The 16,624-nt window shown below is 41.5% G+C and overlaps 1 protein-coding gene across 1 annotated transcript in view; it reads right to left on the reverse strand.

Moving 5' to 3' along the window:
- Positions 1 to 307: 307 nt before the first annotated feature.
- myo15ab (myosin XVAb) overlaps positions 308 to 16,624 on the reverse strand; it is a 37,669-nt gene continuing 21,352 nt past the window's right edge. Inside the window, exons 40-75 of the mRNA XM_026302662.1 lie at positions 16,421 to 16,612; positions 15,930 to 16,012; positions 15,756 to 15,829; positions 13,948 to 14,038; positions 13,775 to 13,843; positions 13,612 to 13,676; positions 13,120 to 13,527; positions 12,260 to 12,341; positions 12,074 to 12,169; positions 11,858 to 11,918; positions 11,554 to 11,647; positions 11,273 to 11,384; positions 10,392 to 10,507; positions 10,234 to 10,293; positions 9,967 to 10,042; positions 9,746 to 9,861; positions 9,527 to 9,645; positions 8,813 to 8,954; positions 8,496 to 8,607; positions 8,324 to 8,398; positions 7,638 to 7,843; positions 7,427 to 7,545; positions 6,498 to 6,558; positions 6,317 to 6,389; positions 5,954 to 6,027; positions 5,789 to 5,871; positions 5,563 to 5,693; positions 5,391 to 5,485; positions 4,605 to 4,682; positions 4,414 to 4,510; positions 3,357 to 3,517; positions 3,140 to 3,273; positions 2,084 to 2,217; positions 1,042 to 1,175; positions 760 to 900; positions 308 to 638 (exon numbers count right to left, since the gene is read on the reverse strand). Coding sequence (XP_026158447.1) covers positions 537 to 638; positions 760 to 900; positions 1,042 to 1,175; positions 2,084 to 2,217; positions 3,140 to 3,273; positions 3,357 to 3,517; positions 4,414 to 4,510; positions 4,605 to 4,682; positions 5,391 to 5,485; positions 5,563 to 5,693; positions 5,789 to 5,871; positions 5,954 to 6,027; positions 6,317 to 6,389; positions 6,498 to 6,558; positions 7,427 to 7,545; positions 7,638 to 7,843; positions 8,324 to 8,398; positions 8,496 to 8,607; positions 8,813 to 8,954; positions 9,527 to 9,645; positions 9,746 to 9,861; positions 9,967 to 10,042; positions 10,234 to 10,293; positions 10,392 to 10,507; positions 11,273 to 11,384; positions 11,554 to 11,647; positions 11,858 to 11,918; positions 12,074 to 12,169; positions 12,260 to 12,341; positions 13,120 to 13,527; positions 13,612 to 13,676; positions 13,775 to 13,843; positions 13,948 to 14,038; positions 15,756 to 15,829; positions 15,930 to 16,012; positions 16,421 to 16,612 — 4,066 coding nt within the window. The 3' untranslated portion in view covers positions 308 to 536. The remainder of the gene's footprint in view (positions 639 to 759; positions 901 to 1,041; positions 1,176 to 2,083; positions 2,218 to 3,139; positions 3,274 to 3,356; positions 3,518 to 4,413; positions 4,511 to 4,604; positions 4,683 to 5,390; positions 5,486 to 5,562; positions 5,694 to 5,788; positions 5,872 to 5,953; positions 6,028 to 6,316; positions 6,390 to 6,497; positions 6,559 to 7,426; positions 7,546 to 7,637; positions 7,844 to 8,323; positions 8,399 to 8,495; positions 8,608 to 8,812; positions 8,955 to 9,526; positions 9,646 to 9,745; positions 9,862 to 9,966; positions 10,043 to 10,233; positions 10,294 to 10,391; positions 10,508 to 11,272; positions 11,385 to 11,553; positions 11,648 to 11,857; positions 11,919 to 12,073; positions 12,170 to 12,259; positions 12,342 to 13,119; positions 13,528 to 13,611; positions 13,677 to 13,774; positions 13,844 to 13,947; positions 14,039 to 15,755; positions 15,830 to 15,929; positions 16,013 to 16,420; positions 16,613 to 16,624) is intronic.

Below are 16,624 nucleotides of genomic sequence, written 5' to 3' on the forward strand. Positions count from 1 at the left end.
TTTGGTTTAAAACTGACAGTTTTATTATGATGAATAAATACAAATACAATTACAAACTTACAAAATAAGCAAGTTCAACTATAAACATTGGTTTATGCAAACATCAGGTTTACCAATCAATAGCAATAAAAATATATAAACATGTTACATAACCATTATAAAACTCTGATAACAAGACACAGGCCTGTGGAGCGTCCTTACTGCTCATTAACAGCTCCTCCACATAAAACATATTTAACATGAAACTTATTAAAACTGCAGTAAGGACAATTATCTGGGTGTCAACCTGAAACAAAACACTGATCAGTATAGACTGTTTCTAGACTGCACTTTGCTCAGTCAGTGCAGAAACACAAAAAGGTTAGGCTGACTTCAGGTTACACTTGCACATTTGCATATCATTATATTGTGTGTGTTTGAGGTGCACGACAAATAACAGAAGGTAAAAAGAGGTAGGCTATTTTTAGTTTTTTCTACATGTATGTGTGTGCATATGTGTACATATAATTGAGAATAAAACTAAGCATGAGCGTGTGCTATAACATGGTGATTTCACTGGGTGGCAGGGTGAGCCTCTTCTCCCGCACAGACATCATGTTTTCCACCTGCATGGCAATGACTCGACACAACTCCAGGCCCTGTGGACGAACACAACCGGTATCAGCACAGTGACACTGACACTGCAGCTCCACTGAAAATGAACACGTGTGGCCTGTGAAGTGTGTCCTTGTCTGGGTTTCTATGTTGTTTGCGTAATACCTGCTCTAGCTGCAGCTGAATGACCCTCAGTGTGTTCATGTCCCCCAATGTGAGGTCCACATATGGGTAACTGCTTCCAGCAGTGGGCCTCTGGGTGCGGCTGGACTGCACTTCTGCGAGGGGGATCACTGCCATCAGCTCCTGCACCACAGAGACCAAACATTACAACAAACTCCTGCCCACTGAAGAGCTTGAAACTCTGCTTCTGGGCTTATGTTTCAGTCACGATGAGCTGACTCATATCGGTGCCTGCAAATCACGAGGTTGTGTGTGGCTCCTTACATGTGTATTTTTGTGCAGGAAGTGGAGACCATGTTGATTGACAGCAACAATACAGGGGGCGTAGAAGGTGGTGGAGCTGCTGCTGTGGATGTAGAAGAACGAAGAACCGAACATGGGGAATGCACTGATGAGCCCTGCACACACAGAATTTAAACAAAAATTAGATTGTCACCTAACAATTCTCTTAGAGGAGGAAACATGAATATGACAAAATACATCTCTTCACTTTCTATAAAGACCACCACCCAGCTTGTAAAAACAGTTGTACAATGTTTTCCATGGCTCTGGAGGAGCTTTCTAAAGTTCTTTCCGTTCTTTTAACATAAAGCCTATGGTACAAACTAGAAGGATTGGGCTTTTTTAATAAACATGTATTACAGGGCATATGGGGTTCATGAAATATGCAAGTTACTTTAGGGAAATGTAGAATCTGGTGTTTTTAAGGCTCTGCATACTAGGAAGTGAGGATCTCTTGATTTCTGATGCTAGTTTGACTATTCCTTGTTTAACATGTTCTTCGCAACATTTCTACAAGTGCAAAAATTATGAGTCTACATCTTCAAGACCCTTTTCTATTATATCAACATCCTTAAAAATGCAAATGTAGGCATTAGGTAAAGCACTGCTCTGGCCTTCCAAACACAGAAAGTAATTTTAGAATGTGTCCTGCTGGTGCCTGCAGATTGGGCCTGCCGTGGCTGAAGTTTTGACACAGAAAAAACTTTAAATAGTTAGTGTTAGCTCAAGTTTGGGTTTGGTCCTTATTTTATTAATTGTATTAACATTGTTCATCACCAATGATCAGACTCATCACAAGTGGACATGTGTCATCTGTAATTTTCCTACATATTTATCTGGGTTATTTACCCAGACTATTGATCCACTTATTGGCTTCCAGGTCTGTCAGACTAATAAAATTAATCAATAAAAGATATTTCTTAACAGCAGCTCATTTGGCAGGTTACATATTCTTTAAAAAAATGTTACTGTAAGATGAATGTGATCTGTAGCTCTCCCGACTTAGTGTGAATAGAAATCCTACCCAGAAACTGCGCTCTGGCCTGGTGTGGGTTCAGGGTCTGCACTTGCTGCATGTGCTGTGTCACCATGGTAACCCACTGCTGGGGTGGCTGCTTTTTGAACAGAGGTGTGGCGATGTACTCCGATAATTCATGTCTGGAGGAGACAGGGACAGAACCTCAGACAAACAAAAGTCTGCTTCGCTCGCTGAGTTTCAACATTTCTCCAGCACAATCATCTGTGAGTCAGCGAACTGCTCTGTTCTGCTGCGCCAGCTGGAAGAGACACTGATACTGACGGCAAGAGCAGGAAGTGACATGAGACCTTTCACAGTGGAGAAATGTTTAAAAACGTCAATAACCAAATTGTTTTATGTCGACGATTTTGCCACATCATTGAAAGAATGATGATAATAGTGATATAATCCACCAGGGATCAACAGTGACTGTGGATCACATTAATGGTCTTGCTGTAATCAGCATCAATCATGAGGTGGCTGGAAAGAGCTCTTATGATGAAGTAATTGATGAATTTGTAGCGAGATAAAAGAGGAGGTTATCTTTTAAGAGTGTGAGGGCGAATATTAAAAGACTGGTCTCTTACTCAGCACTGCTATATTGAGTAATGCTAAGACATTACACTGTTTTACATGATTGGGTTTGTAGTTGGTTTAACATCAGGTGGCTCTCTGAGTGAAAGGCTGCGTAGGACACAAAGACTGCCACTGACTGCTACACTGCTACACAAATGGGTATGCATGTTTCATATATGAATGGATATATGATTTTTTTATTTATTTATGTAAATGCTCTCTGTAGTGAGGACTACAATTATCCTTCCTCTCTTTTTTGATATTAATAGTAAAGTCAACTCACTCCTGAAATTGTGTAAAATTGGTGTTAAGAACGACTCAAGGATATAAAAGTTAAATGACAAACATATATTGCATAAAAGATTATTTTTAGACTATTATTATTTTAGCATTTGGCTGATGAATCTGGAGTTTAAAGTTTTAAACAATCTGCTTTGGGACTGAATAGAAAAAAAAAAACATTTTTCCTTGTTACTGTTTTCTTACATGCTGGGGACGAAGATAATATCTCTGGCTCTGTGCTGCAAAGCTGCCAGCTTGGAGAGCTGGTGGAACTGTTGATCACTCACTTTCCCGTGTGGAAGAACATTCAGCAGACCTTTACGGTAGTCTGGAAGTATCTAAATATACACAGCAACAGAGTTACACACCCACGTAGGTAAAATAGAGCGTTTGCATTTATGTGAAACATCACCTGTCGTACCTGGTTATACTGCATGGTGACACAGAGCTCATTTTCAAATTTGAGCGGTTGAGTCCAGACGACCCGCCTGAACCAGAAGCTGTAGTTGGCGTCGACTAACTCAGCCTCTGTCGCCACATCCAGGATGTACTCATGTTTGTTCAGAGGGCGCACATTCTGACCTGGATATGCACATACAAATAGAGGGCCATTTATTATACAGAGATATGGAAATTGTATGAAGATAAACCTGAATAAAGATAAAGAATTCATGTTTGTTACAATGCAGGTCAGTCCAGGATCAGTATCTGACCAGCACTATAGTCAAACAGTGCCAGCCCAATAAACTCTTGACATACAGCCCCTGAAACATCATGTTAATACTTGTATAACCACATGTTGTGTGACCTGCTGTGCTATGGAATGGCACAAGTGCAAACAGCTGCCAGCTGTTATCCTGTGGAGATGTTTAATGCTACAGGAGGAAAACAACAGAATGCAAAGTGTGCTGTGAGAGTGCTTCAAGGGGCGAAATCAGTGTTGGTGCTTTCAGTGCTGAAAACTTAACAAGCAACAAGGGCCAATAAAAAAACTAACTCTGCTGAAAGAAAAAGAGACATAATTAAGTTTCCTGTGAAGCAGACGCATCTGCAGTGATGAGTTTTTAAGCTCATAGGAACATACGTGACATACAAACTGTGTCATGTTAGCAGCTATGTATTTATTCGTGGTTATTAGTATTATTAGAACATACTGTCCTCTGGGGTTTTATGTATTTTACAATGTACAGTTTTTTGCATCCTAACATTTTAGTAGATAATAACTGGTTGTTGTTGGCAGAGACTGTGTGTTGTGAAAGAAAAGCTGACACTGAGGCGCCTCTCATTTTTTTTGCCATGACAGCCCTATCAGGAACATGAGTGACTTTCTCCCAAGGCTAGAAACTGGAGAACAGGATGATACGTGATCTGTGAGATGCTCTGCTTCACTGACGAGGAACGAGAGACTAGATTTGTTTACTAATACGAAGTTTAATCTGCGTTGGACAGAAAGGCTGTTTGTGCATCTGTAAGCACACCTCTATTGGTGACTAAAAATATGGCGTATTCCTCCATGGCCTCCGGTCTGTGTAAGCCCATCTCATAACACAGCTCCTCCGTCACCTCCAGGGCAACCTGAAAAACACATTGTCAACACACACATGTATGAGGACCCAGCTGCTCACAGACAGCCATGCTGATGAAGTGCCAGCAGTTGCTGAAAACCTACTGAGCACGTTTTGATTTTCACGTGACGCTCGATGCCTCCAGGAAAGAGAAACAGCTGACGTTTCGAACTTCGTCCCGCCTGAGGAAAAACAGACGCACATTAATGTGGCATGTACTACACACAGGACATGTTACATACACAGGAACTCAACATACCTCAACCTGCAAAAATAGCTGGGGAGTAGAAATACTTATGCACAGCAATTACAAAGCTAAGTATATTTATATTTTATTTTATTTGAATAAATCTTTAAAAATATCTTGCAAGTTTATATTTTCATTTGTTGGGGATTATTTTTAATCTACAGACGGTTGTGTTTGCAATTAATAATGTCACCAATGTTCTCTGCAACAGACTGCTTCATTGAACTGTTTTTAATCTTTTCTGATAATTTAACAATGATAATCCTCCACGGCACAGAGGACTGAGCTATAACCAGCTTTGGCTACACAGACAATATTTGTTAGTGGCATCAGCTGATTGCTGGTTTTGGTATTTTAATGAGATTTGTTGTTGGTAAGAATATTATCAGCCTTATCTGTATTTTCCTCCTATTTGACAAGTTATCACATTAATTTGCTTCATACTTTCATACTTCATTGAAGTAATACTAATCTAACATAGGATACTGCAGTTCTCAATGTGTCAATTGTGTATAATGACTACCTTTACTGTGGACACTTAATGAAGGCAAGCCCTTTATGTGTAATGGAGTGTTTTTTACACTGGGGGCACCTCTACTCTAATTGATCTGGATATTGAAGACAAATAAAAGGAAACACTGACCATCATTGCCTTCAGCTCCATGCTGTTGGGTGGCACAATGCGGCCTCCGTACCGAAACGTCTTCCTCAGGTTCTGTTCACATGCCTTAGCTATGCCTAACACAATTTAAAATATTACTTGTACTGTGCCCAGCAGATTAACACCTGTTGGTGGAATTTGTGTGTGTTTTTACCCTGATATGGTGCCCCTGCACTGCGAAAGACCTGCTGCAGGTATTTCAGTAGGAAAGGCTTGAGGACTTCAGAGCAGTGATGGAAAGCAGTCAGGATGTACAGCAGCCTCCAGCCTCGCTGACAGCTATCACTGTACAACACAAACCAGCACAGACACACTCAGCTACAGAGAGGAGAACATGTGTGTGTGTGTTGGTTTTATAGTGTGTATGCTGTTAGACTTACGGTTTGGAGCTGGTGTTAGCGGTAAGCTGTTTGAGGAGCTGGCAGTAAGCCTCATCCCTCATCAAGGTGAACTCTCCTATAAGCTGCGAGGAGGACACACACAAACACACACATGGTAGCAAACTGTCAAATAGTAGCCTATAAAATACTGGTGTGTGTATTTACCTTAATGAAATTGCCGATCACTTCTTGTTCTGTCAGTCCCCTTAATGGAGAGTCACCCATGAAGCGCATCACACCTACACAAAATACACAACCAGAGGACAAACACACCCACCCACACGCGCACACACACCCACCCACACACACACACACACACACACACACACACACACACACACACACACACACACACACACTGGTCAACAATATGTTAGGCCTGAATAGAAGATTCTGTAGAGGATTCAGTTTCCCATGAGTACAAGAACCTTTCTGACATTAACAGTGGAGGAATCAGCCCAGATGTAGTAAGTGCAGTTTAATCAGACGACGTAATTAGAAGACAGATGAGAGAAGGTGAGAACTTACACAGAAAGAGATCAGCTGCCACTCTGTTCATGGCTGGATCAGTGAACTCTATCAGGGACTCAGTCAGAGGAGTCTGCAAAAAAAGAAAATCATAAAAGAAACGTTTAATTCAAACAGCTGAATACACCCTTAAAATCACATAGAGCTAAGATGCTTTAAGTCGTGGTAAAAAGAAAGGCACCTTGGCGAATTTGATCATTTCAGTGGAGTCCCTGTTCTTGCTTTTGCTCTTCAGGGAATCTCTGAGGACAAAATCAGTCACAAAGTGCAGCCTTTAAATTTAAACAAAGTTGGAAAAAGCAGCTAATTTACTTATGCAAAACTATTGGCACAACAACATGCTGCATAACAAGTAAAAGACCTGCAATCTTTATTGAGGTAAATTCTACCTCAATAAAGTGCAGAAGTATTATCAATAAAATGTACTCAAATATAATCTCAATTGCCCATCTGTCAGTGTTATAGTACTATATAATTTCATTATTACCAATGCATAAACAATACTTTAAAGATGTTGGCTGGGATGGAGCTGATCTTAAATAGTCTATTACCTGTAGGGTAGTTTAATCTGTTCTGTAACATGCACCATGTTTTATAAAGTAATATGTTTCATCACATCAAATCAGCAAAAGAAGTATAAACTAAAGCTGTTCAGGTAATGTACTGGAGTAAAGAGTAAAATGTTATGATCAGAAACATAGTGTAGGTGGAGTATAAAGAACTTATAATGGAAATACATTACACACAATTATCTGTACTTTACAGAACTTAATGAAAATTAGACAAATGTACTTTCTGCCACTGCTTTCTGTGATACAACACTTTTATTATGTAAAACTGGGAGTTAACATGGAGGGAGAAAGTGGAAACTATATTGAACTTAAATAAACTCCAAGGGAAAAATTAGCTGCTACAGCACGACAAAACCCATGTGAAGTAAACACAGGATAGGAATGGAGTAAAGAAAATACACAGTATATATTAAAAATAGATTAAAATCATATACAGACACACATCAATAGATGCAAATAAATACTACATTTGAAGATTTAAACACAAGATGGTCTGGGTAGGTAGGTTTGCCTGTGTGCATCCTTTTCTTTGCCTTACCCTTTCCCGCTGGGCCCCTGTCTGAAGTATTTCTTGGCAAACTCCAACATGTCATATTTGCTGTCCAGCAGGGCTCTCTCATCCAGCTCTCCATCAGCAAAACCATCAAGGGAAACTTTCTAAAAGGCAAAGATTGACAGTGAAAAACAACCTGGCACTCAATTCAGTTTGATAAAAAAGTGTGTGTGTGTGTGTGTGTGTGTGTGTGTACCTCAATTGTTTGATCTATCTCGTGTGCGGCCATGGTGGACGCCACAGCAACAGCGACGGCTGATGACACAGCGAACTGACCCGCTCCACCCCGTGGCTCTGCCTTGCGGTCCAGTGGCAGAGACAGGAAGTCAGGAGGAGCAACAGGATGGACGCAATCAGCTGGGAACGCACCGGAGCGACCGAACACAGCGCCAAACTTCCAACCTGGCACACACACACACACACACACACACACACACAGGGCAGGGGGATTACAACAAGAAGCTATAGAGAAACACACACACACCTGGTTAAGATGGAGGATGGATCAAAATTCAGAAAACCTGCATGTGCTATGTGAATTTAATTCATATAGTTAATTCCCAAGTCCAGATTACAGAGTGTATAGGACAACAGACACAGTGCAACATATGTAAGAAGGTGCACAGGTGCACAGTGACTTCACCTCATCCATGATTGTGTTTCATTGTTTGTGTCCTCAAGGAATGACATGAATCAATATTTTTGAAATTGGGTCGCCATCTTCCATCTGGTAAGTCATCTTCTATATAGTTTGAGTTGGCTGTCAGCTGTCAGTCTGAATTGTTACCTTGTATAGTTTTGGACATTGGCCATGATTTAAACACCAACTTGTAGATCTGGCATTGACTCAAAGAGAAATAAATTCATTTTAGGAACACTCACCAAAGTCTTGTGTGTCTCTTTTCAGCTCCTCCAAAAACACCACCTTCTTCCTCACCACACAGCCGTAGCTATAACCTGGAGGAGACACACAGGGCATGACACACACCCGCTTGGATCACAGGTGTGCACGTACGATAAAAGGATTTTCACTGCATGTACCACAGGGTGTCACCTTTCTCCAGCCCGTCCATAACCTGCAGCCTGATGATGTCACCTTTGTGGAAACTGAGCATCGAGCGGTCGTCTGTGACAAAGTTACGCTCTGCAATTACATAGTCTGAGTCCTGAGAGGAGTAAAGGGAAAAAGACACACAAATGTATATTCCCACAGACGCTCTGCTTTCATCTGTACTGGTGATTGAAGGTTGTCTAATGTTCTCATTTTCCTTAAACCTGTGTCGTCTGCTCTGGCTTCAGTCATGACATAAGATGACAAAATGATGTGTGTGTATGTGTGCGTATGTGTGTGTCTGTCTGCGTGCGCTGTACCTTTTTGATTTCACTGATAAATGTGTCAATGAGGTGTTTGACTTGTGGCGCCTTGGCTGAAAACAATATCAGCTTCTCATTGGCCAGATTGAACTCCAGCATGTTTTCTGACGGGATAGTTACAAACAAGATGTCCGCATAGCTGAAAAAAAAGTGACACACACAAATTTAAATAGATGTAAACACTTGGGACTTGTCAGCGTTGTGAAGATGTTGAGATGTCTGGCTTCACAGATACAGAAATACATATATTGAAAAAATTCTTGGATTTAACGAATATGAAAGTTATAATTAGTGTTTTTACATGTGAAGACACCTGGGAAGAAATAATTAGTGCCATTAAGATAAAAGTGCTAATTTTAGCTTTTAACCATAATGGTGCTACCTGCTGAAGATGCAAGAGGCTAAAATGCTAATATTTTTCACATTTCTACTTTCTCTGTTAATTTTAGTAATTTCTTATTTGTCATGAAAGTAAAGTCAGTGTTTTCACTGACAAGCCACTGCTTCCTTTTATGCTGATAACCAGTTAGGGAAGTTGTCAGTCTGATGTGTCATGAATGAAAACTGCTCATTGCAGCTGAACTTAGCTTGAACTTTAAAACAGCTTCAATAAACCAAGAAGCCATCTGGCCTATCCTAGAAGCTGTGGTAATGGAATAAATGACATGCTAAAACACATTTGCAGGGAAAGCAAAAAAACACAGCACATACGTGTATGGATGCAGGACTCTGAAGTAGTCTGGAGCTGCAGCGCTGCTTTTTACTGTCTTCAGCAGCTTAATGCCACTGTGGGACACTGACAACACCTGCACTCCAGACCCTACACTACCCTGCAAACACAAGTAAACATAAACACACACATGGAAATACTGACAAAATCACTGTGAGGCACTTAGTAAATGTTTTCTTCTAAGGATTCACTATGCTCACTGAGGCAGGGAACAGTCGGGAGAAGTATATTTCCCAGGTTTCCCTGGCTGCTGTGACGATGGTTTTCTTCACATGCTCCTCCACTGGATCCATATTCTGTTCAACCCCGTGTTTAGCTGTTATTGACACAAACAGACACGTGACCTCATGAATGTCAAAGAGATATGTTTGGATTAGAGCATATGTTCCAAAAAGGTCTCCAGGAAGAACAAACAGACTACCGAAAAGAGCTTTCATTTTCTGCCTTTCATCCCGCGTGATGCGAACACAGGCCTCTGACAGAGTGTCATTCACTATCTGTGCGAGACAATAGAGGAGCGGAGAGGTAATCTTAGATATCATTTTGTTTGATCTTACTCAGATTTTTCTCTTGTCAGGTAAAAATATGGAGCATGTGTGCTGAGAGGTACTAAACAAATGCAAATGCTGTTTATGTTATCTCTGTTTATCTGTTCATCTTGCATTAAATCAACTATCTCTGAAGTTACCTGTTTGAAAATGAGGTCTAGCACCAGAGGATGGTTGAAGCTGTCTTTGGGATAGAAAACCTGTACAAGAAAGAAAAGACGCTCACAGTAGAACACAGGCTTTATGACAGTGCATCATAATGATTCTGTTTTGTTTGTGTTTTTGTGTATGTACACACCTCCTTCCTGAGGTACAGTCTCCAGGGAACATTGGTGTAGGTGTAGTACTCCTCGTTGGCGCTCTGATGAAGCTGTGTCTGGATGGTCTCTGTCTCTACTGGGAGCTCTCGAGAAACTGCACCAAATCCATTAGATTTTATTGTCAACTAGTGAACACAGTCATTTGGATACCAGAGTGTTAATTGAGCATGTTAAGTGTTTGTTTGGTGTCTTGCTCTAGGACAGTCTGAAGGCCTTTCACTGTTTTGCTTTACTGTGACTCCAGAGCAGCGATTGTCAAACTGTGAGGTGCACCTCCTCAGGCAGATGTGGGAGAGTTGAATGGGAGGACATGGTACTGCAGGAACAGGTGCATGCTGGTGTTCTTAAAACAGCAGGCTGTTAGGATGCGGCAGTTCGTCTGTTGATTCGGCCCCTTTACCAACACCGTTGGCAGCAGTGACCATGACACACAGCACATGAACTTAAGATACTTTAAAACCCACAGTGCCATTTGCCACCATTTGAATATTTTTTAAAAATACATTTTATTTTTGGTGGCAGAACTAAATCTAAACAAACATTAGATTCAGTGTGACTTCCACCGTCTGAGGATACATTTTCTCTGATTTCCACTGAAAATAAATGTCCATAAATATGCTTTGAAATGCTCCTTTATAAATCTAGACCTTGACAATCCAGTGTGAGTCTGTACTATCCAGCCTGTGGGTATGTTATGAACAGGACCTGATAAAACCTAGTTTGGTATAATGTCACCAATGTAAACATAAGCAGTTTTGCTTTTTGGGAGGTAACTTTACAGTGAGGGGGCATATAACATGTTGTCATGAGGAAGCATCTAAATAAAACTGTAAATTAGCAGAGGAGCGAGGGTGAGTACCTGAAGGAGGAAGGGGGAGAGGACGAGCTCTGGTCTTTACAGTCCGGGAGGGTTTAAAATCTGCTTCTTTCATTGCAGATGCAGATGGTGAGGGAGCAACAGGATGTCTGGGCTGGAGAGACATAAAAACACTTACTTACATAACAGCCATTGTTCACCTGTTATTATTATTGCTTTCTAACCTTGTATGTGTAATGTGCATGTCCATGTTGCTGCTAACATTAACCTGGTACTGTGTATTCTAGCATTCTTCAAGCACGTGTGTGTGTCTGTGTGTTTACCTGTGGAGTGGGAGGATTGTCCATCTGTGGTTTGAGGATCTGTAAAGCTTCATCACGAGGGGTTTGCTTTTTCTTAAACTTCCCCTCTGGTCTCCTAAATACACCCATACAGTGCCAATGTTACACAGTTTGCAAGATTTCCTGGCTACAAATTTAATGTACTGTATAATCTGTATGTTTGTATGTAAATACAGTCATTCTGCTGTTGTTTGCTCAGTGCAGGCAATAAAATCCCAGTCAGTATGTGTTTGTTATTTGCTGGAGCCTGGGTCTTACATTGTGCTACTGTAATCCTGTGACTTACCTCTTGCCAGGTGGCAGTGAGTCTGGGGGTGGAGGTGGGGAGTTGTACCTTTTGATGATTTCTTTTAAAATATAAAAAAATATGTAAACAACCAAAACATTACACATAATCTTTCCCTTGACAATTCAAAGACCAATAAATGTGTCATCTTTTAGTTATGCTGCACAAAGCTGTTTGACACACCACGAACTCAGTATTTCTAAGCTTTTAAGAGACCTTGTATGTCTTCGCTGGGGACGATGTGATCTGAAGTCCGAGCCGAGTACTTCACCACATCTCCAGCAGGGGGCAGAGGAGACGTCACCACTGGGGCTGAAACACAAACACACACAGGTAATGGGATGCTGAGCGTAATGCTCTCTGAAATAACTGCTTAACTTACAAGGAGTTTCTGTTTCTTACCAAACTTCCTGGCTGGTTTGTCCTTGTTTATGGGGATGCCTGGAGCTTTCCTCCGCAGGGCGCTGTCCTCACCTGGCTGAACCTGAGAAAGCCAGAGAGGACAAAGTTTGCTCTCAAGGTTTTGAAGACATGAGATTTTATCTCAAAGGCCAAAGAAAAGCAAAAAAGCAGGTAATTTTGCTGTATAAATGCAGCACATTTATTCTGTTACAGATAGTATGAATGTGATAAATATATGAAAGTGCTAATCTGCCATTCAGCACCATTATTTTTAGTTTTCACTCCATTGTTGGTGCAAGGATTGTTGTGGCATTTTGAATGTTTCTGTAAAGTTTAGTGGTCAAACCCTAATGTCACACTGGAATAATTTAAATAGTTAAACTACAAAGGAAATTAATAAAATGCAGCTGTATCCCCATCTCAGAACCACCTGAACTGTGTGTCAGAACACTAAAATATTATATGATGGTTCGTATGACTCAAAATAATCTATTAAAATATATATATGCTTTTGCCTCAAATAACAGGAATTATATCACAGAGTTTTGTTTCACAACCAGAAACACCTGCTGTCCTGATTGACCAGTCAGAGTTAGATCTTCTGATTCATTTTATGTGTAGGTGTTGCTCTTTTTTGTCCAGTCAGCTACTGCTCATCATCCGAACTACACAGTTTTAATTCAAATAAACCCTTAATTTTGAGACAGCATCTTATTTTGTGCACATCATTTGGGTAATGGTAAATGTCTGTTTGAACTTTATAACAACAACAACCATACCATCTTGCATAAACACAGCAGCACTGAATCATCATGCAACATGTCAGTTCGGACTGTTACCTTTACGTCACAGTTACTGACCTGTGCAGCAGGGTTAGCTTTGGGCTGTGCTAGCTCGGGTTTGTTAGTTTTTGTGGAGCTCAGCTGAGGTTTGGTGTCAGAGTGAGGGACCAGAGGCTGAGCTCCGGGCTCAGCATGAGGCTGAGCTTGAGGTTGCGATGACATTTTTTCCAGTCGTGCAGTAGGAGCATAGGGGCTGGGCATGATGTCTGCTGCAGCATAGGGAGTGGGAGTAAAGTTAGCGTAGGGGCTTGGTGGGATGTTAGCATAGGGACTTGGAGGTATGACAGCATAGGGGCTGGCAGGGATGTACGGGCTGGGAGGGTGGTGGAGCAGAGGGCTCATCGGAGGACTTGTGACTGGGGAAGTGGGAGGGCTGGTCACTGGGCTGCCAACCATGGCCATGGCTTGTATTGTCATCTGCTGGGCCTGAGACACAGAAAATGAAGCATTAAATCCAAAACAAGAGTGGTGAAGCAGATAAACAGACGCAGCTCCAGATGGAGGGTCTACCATGATGATGGCCTGCTGGTTCACGATCTCCTGCTGCTGCTGGACCAAAACAGCCTGCTGGGCATCTGGAGGAGAGTGGAGGAGGAACACAGTAAACAGGAAGAAGCGATGAAAAATTATGTTTGATGATTTTTTTATATTTCTCTTCACACTTGATACAAACCAGGTGTTACAGGTGCCACTGCAGCAACAGGAGGCAACATCACACCTCCCACAGGAAGGACTCTCACAGCTGTGGACACACAAACACACAAAACAGTGTGCTTGTTTTATTTACTTACTTAGTCTGAATACTGAGAGAATGAGTGTAAGCGTGTGTCTGTGTTTTTGACTGACCTCCAGGAGGAATTGGGGGGCCAGTGGTCTGTCCTCCAACCCCACCAGCCCCCTTCATCCTACCAGACAGTCCCGCAGCCAATTCTACCTCCTGTGAGGAGAAAGAGTTGTGAGGAGATAAAACTGAAAATTTGATCACAATATGAATGAATAAACAAATAGAGCATCACTTAAAGGACGAATCCACTGAAAATCTGTCTTCTGAACTTTAAAATATTCCCCCAGTATATTCTTAGAAGCCCTGCGACAGACTGGTGACCTGTCCAGGGTGTACCCCTGCCTTCCACCCGAGAGAGAGCTGGGATAGGCTCCAGCAGATCCCCGTGACCCTGAACCAGGAAAAGCGGGTATAGAAGATGGATGGATGGATGGATATTCTTAGAAAGGTGACCCTGAATGTGTGTTTATGTGAAATATTTTTCACTCATTTTCTTTTTTTTACTATGACTATGGAAATGCACTGTAACAGCTGCAAATCCAACCGTGCACCACGGACGAACCCTTATATACTTCTCTGAGCTTCCTGGTAAGTCTGCAGCCAGTAGATATTTGATACGAAAAAGATTTTTGGCAAAGTCTCTGTTTAATCACTGCATTTGTTCACCTGAGTACTTGCAGGAACTTACACAAAATATTTGTGTGATGACAGGAGCCCCGACTGTCAGATCACAGGATTCCCTTTCTTCATCACGCAACTGTTCCATCAGAAATCAGCCATGACCCATAAATCCACAGGACTGTGTGTGTTTGTAGGCCATGTCTCATTAAATAGTAAGCCCTTCATTTGCCAGAGTGTCAGTTCCTTGTAAGCAGATCCGCGATCTAGTGACTGTGACAGTTACCGTAACTGGGTAACGTAATAGGCAGCCGGGTGGGAGAGGTCTGTAGAACACATCTGATACATGCTAATTCCTGTCAGCCACATCCGATAGCACGGCTAACATTCACCACACTACCGTCCCAGCTGAGGACTGATAGACCCAACATGGCCAGAATTCACTGCACCATTGCCCTGACTCTTTAAACACACAGGGATTTAACACAACCAACAATCATTAGAGACTTTTGATGTGACATACAGTCTAGGCAATATGTATTTGGACAGTTCTTCTATATTGATGCAAATCTACTCAAAGTCTACTCCTATTAATGTGGTATCCTTTAATTAACGTCCAATTAAATGCACAGAGCCTGAAGAGCATGAATGTTTAACTTTCCAAATGGTTTGGACAATTTAATAGCTGTCCAAACTAAACAGAGTGCAGTGGTCTAATTATCAGCAAGTCATACTGAGCTCACACTATCTGTATGTCTATGTATCTGGTACATATGGTATGAGGATCTGACTTTATTAAAGAGACACGTCAAAGCCAAGATGTTCTTATTTTTCAAACTACACGGCCCTTAGAAGAGAGGCTGATTTACAAGCTGCCGGATTAACCTGGTAAAAGTATCCTGATCTGTAGATGTTACTGGGAAAAGTGTGGCACCTATATCCAACTAATATGGCCATGTGATTCTGACTGTTGATCAATGTAGTAAGTACATTTTTACAATGCCTTTGAATGCTCTATTACAATATTATTTGTATCTCGTGTATGCATTACTCTTTAAAAAAGATATGACCAGGCAGTGTACTCATTAAAAAGGCTCTCTGCATTTAAATGTGTATCCTCATTATAATGTAGGTTCATGTCGTGCTAAGCAGAGCATTACATGGTCTGCACTGTACTCTGCAGTAAATGGTAGGCATAGGACATCCCCTCTTGTGGTCAAATGTGTCACTGGAAGTTAATTATGTAACTTACTCCAGTTCCGTCAGACAGAACAGGGTCAAACAGGCTGTCGAGATAACGATCCATCCCCTTCTGAGGCTCGAAGTCTGAGAGGAGAACAGAGAACTTAATGATCTACTGTGATCTAAATCACCAATGTGTCAGTCTGTGTGTGTGAGTGCTCATATTTTTGCCATAACAACCTACCTTGAATAGAGAGTCCATCAGAGCTATGTACAGCTGAAGACATAACATCATCATTCATGTCAAACCCACTGCCCAACAAGCTTCTGTAAAACAATAAGAAAAGAACAGCTTCTTTATTAGTACTTGAACCTCAGTGGAGGAATAAATACTCCTTCATTTACCCCTGAAATATGCACTGCACTGTTCAGCAGTTAGCCTATATATGTTTGGTGCTCAGCAGATAGTGTACAACGAACTTTTAGAGGTAGTTTGCTGAAAACAGCACTCGATCAGCTGTGAGAGTGAATCAAATCAGTAAAAGCCAGACAGCTACACAAAGATCCATAAAGTTGAGACAAGTTTAATTTAGTATCTGAATAAATATATTTATGACCTTCCACAGCTGTAACCTGCACAGTGACAAACTCATCCTTCACTGAGTGAGGAGGATTCATTAAATCTCAAATACCTGTGCTTGTGTGTGTGTGTGTGTGTGTGTGTGTGTTTCTCACATGCTGGCATTAGGCCGCACTTTGGTTGGTTCCTGTGCAGAGATGATGAAGTAGCTGTTGTGCTTGGGGAAATCAGCAGGAAGCTCCAGGTCCGACATCAAGTCCAGAACATAGTCTGAGCCCTCCAGCTCCACCCACTGAGCCGGTTCTTTCAGTAGCACCGACCAGCCTTGACGGCCGTCCACTACACCCCTACACACACAC

Source organism: Mastacembelus armatus, chromosome 1 (assembly GCF_900324485.2).
Source record: "Mastacembelus armatus chromosome 1, fMasArm1.2, whole genome shotgun sequence".
NCBI classification, from domain to species: Eukaryota; Metazoa; Chordata; class Actinopteri; order Synbranchiformes; family Mastacembelidae; genus Mastacembelus; species Mastacembelus armatus.